The sequence below is a fragment of the Bison bison genome, unplaced genomic scaffold, assembly GCF_000754665.1.
Source record: "Bison bison bison isolate TAMUID 2011002044 unplaced genomic scaffold, Bison_UMD1.0 scf7180017862979, whole genome shotgun sequence".
Classification (NCBI taxonomy): domain Eukaryota; kingdom Metazoa; phylum Chordata; class Mammalia; order Artiodactyla; family Bovidae; genus Bison; species Bison bison.
The window spans coordinates 2,971,583-2,977,044 of NW_011493551.1; the positions used below are offsets into that span (position 1 = coordinate 2,971,583).

The 5,462-nt window shown below is 54.5% G+C and overlaps 1 protein-coding gene across 1 annotated transcript in view; it reads right to left on the bottom strand.

Moving 5' to 3' along the window:
* Positions 1 to 5,462, bottom strand: part of PYROXD2 (pyridine nucleotide-disulphide oxidoreductase domain 2) — a 25,397-nt gene that overhangs the window by 2,360 nt on the left and 17,575 nt on the right. The window contains exons 9-14 of the mRNA XM_010833099.1: positions 4,315 to 4,456; positions 3,823 to 3,957; positions 2,242 to 2,314; positions 1,831 to 1,987; positions 1,305 to 1,459; positions 475 to 581 (exon numbers count right to left, since the gene is read on the bottom strand). Of these exons, the coding sequence (XP_010831401.1) occupies positions 475 to 581; positions 1,305 to 1,459; positions 1,831 to 1,987; positions 2,242 to 2,314; positions 3,823 to 3,957; positions 4,315 to 4,456 (769 nt within the window). The remainder of the gene's footprint in view (positions 1 to 474; positions 582 to 1,304; positions 1,460 to 1,830; positions 1,988 to 2,241; positions 2,315 to 3,822; positions 3,958 to 4,314; positions 4,457 to 5,462) is intronic.

A 5,462-nucleotide genomic window follows, 5' to 3' on the forward strand; every position in this document is an offset into this window, starting at 1 on the left:
TTTGAACCCCCTCCCCCGTTGCCCTGGCCCCGTCTACGTCCCCAATGGCCAATCGGAGCTAGTCGCTGCCATACTGGCTCTGGTGGCCTACCCACTCCCTGCCTCCAGGCTCAGTGAGTTGTTGATAAATTGAAGAGAAGTGTGAGATCAAGCTGCTCAGGGGAGGGGAGGCCCCTCTTAAGAAAGGCAGATGGGAGATGCTGATGTGGACGTCTGGGCGGAAATCCCACAGTAAGGTGATCTCTCCAGTGGGCGCTGCCTCTCCCGTCTACATCTCTTCTCTCCTCCCCCACTGCCTGCAACTGACCCTGTCTCTGTCCTCTCTCCGCTGTGGTCTCTGCCCCTGTCCTCCCTTCCTGCCTAAGGCTGGGTGTGGAGGGCCAAGATAAAGCCAAGTGGGCATGTCAGGGAGTGGAGGTGCAAAGAGAGTGAAGGCAGAGTGTGACGAGAGCCTCCCGTCCTATACGAACTCACCCCCCCAGGAAGCCCAAAGACTCTCTCCAAGTCAGGGGGTGTGAGGATGTCTCTGCCCACCACGGAGCCCTTGAAGCCGGGTGCGTAGGCCTCGATGCAATCAAACACTAGGTGCCAAACACAGGGGAATGAGACAGCGTTACGGAAGAGAAGAGGCTTATGATTATACAATTTGGCAAACTTACTAAATTCGTTAAACGCTACACTTAAAATGAATATTTTCATATGCAAATTATACCTCAATAAGCAAAACAACAACAACAACAAAACGACAGAGTCCACCAGCAAATAAACAATTTTTTACGAAGGCCTGTGGGTCTCAGATCACCCCAGCCTCCCACTTCTTCCCACCTTTACACTCCAGCCCTAAACTCTGTCTCCCCTTGAATATGCAAAGATTTCCTCACCTCATGGCTCCACTCAAGTTATTTCTTTTGCTTGGAATGCCCTTTGCTGTCTGGTCAACTCCTATTCACCCTTTAAAACCCAGCTCAAATGTCCCTTTCTCTGGAAGGCTTTCCTGCCACTCTGGCTCGTGGCTCCTCCTTTGGTTCACACAGTCTGTTGACTGTAAGGTTGGTTTATTACTCTCCCCCACTGGACTGCGAGCAACCTGAGGGCAAGAACCATGTCTTTTTGCCTTTCTTAGCCCACAGCCTGACCCCAGCAGGCACTCACTGTGTTGATTTTGGTTTCCCTGGGTATTCCTCTCTCCTTGGCACAGGCCTTGCAGGTATTAATCCGGAGTGGGGCCATCAGGAGGAGAGGGGCCCATTCGGGCCACTCAGTCAGCTGTCACTGTGGAGACCCGACGGTCTAGCTCGCCTTACCTCTGTCTGCGTAGGCGTTTCTCTGCTGCTCATCCCAGGCCTTGCCTCCAGCCAGCGTGTAGGGCGTGTACTGAGTGAAGAGGGAGATGACGTGGCAGCCGGGGGGAGCCAGGGTGGGGTCCAGCGAGGAAGGGATGCAGAGTTCGATCAGAGGTCTGTGTACGACAGGGGAGGAGAGGGCAGGGCCTGAAGAGCAACGCCTGCCTGAGAGAAGGGGCCGTGGAGCCATCCTGAGATGATGGGACAAAATGAAGACCTGAGCTGGGGATGCTGGGGCCGGATGGATCATCTCCGTAAGGTTTTATGGTGGTGTTTGTCTGCGCAGGCTTGGTGACCAGTAGGACAGTCCAGACCACCCACGGGGAGCTCTCTCATCCCCAGGTCCCTGACTCAGCCAGATCTCCAGGCTCCAGGCTCTCGGGTCCCAGCCGGCCCAGGGAGGTAAATGTGCAGTGGGCTCTGCACCCCACCGCCCACATACACCCTGTGCTCTAACCAGGGGCTCAAGCGTCTCCAGGTCCCCCACCTCTTGGAAGGCAGGCCATCCAGGGCGTCTTCAAAGGCCTGGTGGACAAGGAGGGTGTCCTCACAGTTCAGGTGGATGGAGCACTGGTGATGGGGCAATGGCTGGCCCCCGGGAGTGTTGGGGGCTGCCAGGAAGTCAGGCAGCCTGTTGACAGCCACTGAGAGACCAAAGGGGAGGGTCAGGGCCCAGGGGCCTGGGTCCTCAGCCCCTCCAGGGCCCTCCTTCTCTACCCATCGCCTGCTCCCCGACATGGTGGGCTGGAAACAAGAAGCATGAAAAAGTGTTTCATCTTCAAACAGGGGGTAGGCTGGGGGGCAGGGAATAGAGACAGGTCAGTCTTTCCCAGACATGGAGATTTCCCGCTCAGAAAACCTCAGAAAAGACAGTTCTGCTGTCCACTGTGCCTCTTACCATTGATCTTGGTAACAGGCGACTTGGTGTCCAGCTGGGCGATTCTCGCCACGAACTCCTCAGGAAGCCACTCCTGAAAAGAGAAGGTTCCACCCTAGTGGGGGCTGAGGCCCCAGGGGAGCTGCCTTCCTCCTTTACTCAGACTGGTCCCTCAACCTCTACTGCAGGAGATCCTCTCCCCGCCTCAGAGTGAGCCAAAACACCTCCTCTGTGAAGCCCTCCTGGGCTCCTCCCACTCAGTGTTAACCGCTTTTTCCTGTGTACTTTGCCAGCGTCCTGGTGGTAAGTGGCCCAGACCAGCTCCTGGAATGGATGTGGCCCAAGAGCTGCAGCCTCTTTCTCCTCTGGCCTCTAAGCTCTTGGAAGTCTTGATGCTCTCAAAATTGTCTTAAGATGCTTTTGAAACTGGTGTTTGTTGAATTTTATTAGTGGAATCACTCAGAAAAATGATGCCTTGTCCCCAAGAATAAACCCCACGTCATTGGGAGCTCCATGTTCATACACATATTAGCACATCTTTGGGGGACAGGGCACATGTGGTCAATTGCAAAAGCTGTTCCAAGTCCCCACCCCTCCCTATACGGACACCCCTTTCTATTGCCCTCCACTATGACTCCAGTACTGTTGCCTGGAAAAGCCCATGGACAGAGGAGCCTGGTAGGTTGCAGTCCATGGGGTCGCTAAGAGTTGGACACGGCTGAGCGACTTCACTTCCACTTTTCACTTTCATGAATTGGAGAAGGAAATGGCAACCCACTCCAGTGTTCTTGCCTGGAGAGACCCAAGGACGGGGGAGCCTCGTGGGCTGCTGTCTCTGGGGTCACACAGAGTTGGACATGACTGAAGCGACTTAGCAGCAGCAGCAGCATGACTCTGAGCTTGGTTCTGAGACAAGGCTAATGTTAAATAGGGAGCAAACAGAAGCACTTGCGTGATTGAGTTTGCTCCATTTTGCCTTGTGCCAGACCCTGAGGACATGTCTGGACTATTGCGCTGGGGGATAAGAAACACATGGAGCAGGGCTGAGTCATCCCGGACATTCTGACTGAGACCCCTGGACTAGCCACAGCCGTCAGCAGGGCCCACGAGTGCCCCTCAGCTGCTGGAATATGTGTGGGTGAGCCCAGATCAGCTGAACTCAGTCAATATCAACTGATTGCTCCTGCTCCGTGTACTAATCCGTAACTCTTGTGATACGCCCGGCAGTTGTGGGGTTGTTATGCAACGTTCATGTGATGATGGGTTATTGACATAAACAGTGGAATCAGAGCTGGCTAGAGGGGAAAAATCAGGATAGCAGAAAGCTGTAGAAACAACTCTGGGTTGAAAGTCAGACTTGGGTTCTAGCTGTGGCTCTGCCAATCACCAAATGCCTGGGCTCGGTCACCTTACCTCCCTGGACCTTTCCCTCACCTGTGAGGCTTGCTGCTACCTGCCTGTCAGGTAAGCGGAGGAGGACGGGCTTCCCCAAATGTGGGGAGACTTGGCATTCACATCTCCCACCCTGATGCAGCCCCCTGAAGCCCCCAGGTTCCAAACCGCTGTCCCGTGCTGGGAGACGCCTCACCTCCCCAGCCTCACCTGTGGAGTTAACTTCAGGAAGGTGATCTGTGGCGACGCATTGGACAGCACCACTTTGCTCCTCACCTCCGAGCCATCTTGCAGCACGACTCCTTGAACGCGCCCTCCACTGCTCACCTGTACTTTAGCCACTGTCTATGGCCGCCAGTAGGAGTCCCAGGACCCCCGGGAGGAGAAACAAGGGTTGGCTTTAGGGGATTTCTGCTGTTTGTGCTGCTCCTAGGACCTACAGCTTTCTCATCCCTTGCCGATTTCCTGCAGATCCTGGTGAGGCGTCAGCCCACTCCCCAATGCAAAGGCTCACCCCAAATATGCGATGGTAGTGCAAATTCAAAGGGGACAGGCCTGGGTCACAGCTGCTCAGCCAGCGACAGTCTGCAGAGCCCAAACCCAGCCTTGTCCATCAGTAAACTGAGGACCCTCTGAATCTGCGACTGTGTTCCATTCTAAGATACTTGCCAAAAATCGGGGTGGGCGTCAAGGGGTGTTCACCTTTTCGGTGAAGATGCTGACTCCGTGAGCGGTGGCGGAGCTTGCGATGGCGTCAGAGAGGGCACCCATGCCACCCTGGACATAGCCCCAGGCCCCCCGAACCCCCTCCAGACTCCCCATCACATGATGGAGTAGCACATACCTGAGGACAGATAATCAGAATCAGCGGCTGGAGATGGGGTATAATCTCCCCAGAATTCTAGGTGCAAATATTCTTTCTCTCTCAGTGCCTTGAATGGACCACATAATCCACTTGCAGTTCTACATCTGCACACGCTGTTCTGGAATCTAGAACCCCCTTCCTCCCTCTTCTTTTGTTTGGCTAATTCCTCCTGTCCCTAGAGTTTCAGATGAAATATCTTTTCCGCATGGGGGCTCCTCTGAGCCTGGATCACATTGCCCGCTGCCTCGTTTTCCCATCACAACGCCCACAGTAAATAGTCCTCCACTCCACATTCTGTATCTGCCTCTCCCATGGGGATTTGAGCTCCATTCACTACGGTGTCCTCAGCACCTAGTGCAGGCAACTGCTCCATTCATATTTATTGAAAGAATTAATGGGAAAAAAAATGTCTTAAAGGCCCATTTCATAAACTGGGCAGTGGCGAAGCCTCCTGGACACCCACAGAGAAAAGGACTTGCAGGCCCCAGCTGGAAATTCCTAATTGGCTGGTTGATCTTGGTCAAGGTGTTGCAAGCACTTGCCAACGCACACCCCCCTTTTCCATGGCCCTGGGAAATTTGGGGCTGGCTTAGTGTGTGTTGAAAAACCACCTCTGAGGGGTGCTCTTATCCCTTGAGAGATAAGCCACACTGACAGCTTCTAGTTGCATCTTCTGGTGCCCTGGAAACGGCCCAAGACTTGGCAGCATCCTCTACCCCTACACACACACACACACACACACACCCTCCATTCCTGCTCCTTCAGGGCTCATTAAGGCATACCACAACTGCACACTTCATTGTGTCTGACTGCCCCCTCTCGGATGAGGCTGTCAGCACACCTCCCACTCACAAGGAGAGGCAGCTTCCCATCCATGTGGAGGTGTCTGTGTGTGTGCGCATCCTGGAACCCAGGGAAAGGGCCTGCGGGAGAGCGGCAGGCAACGGGGCTTCGTGGGAAGGGAAGAGAGCCTAGATAGATACGT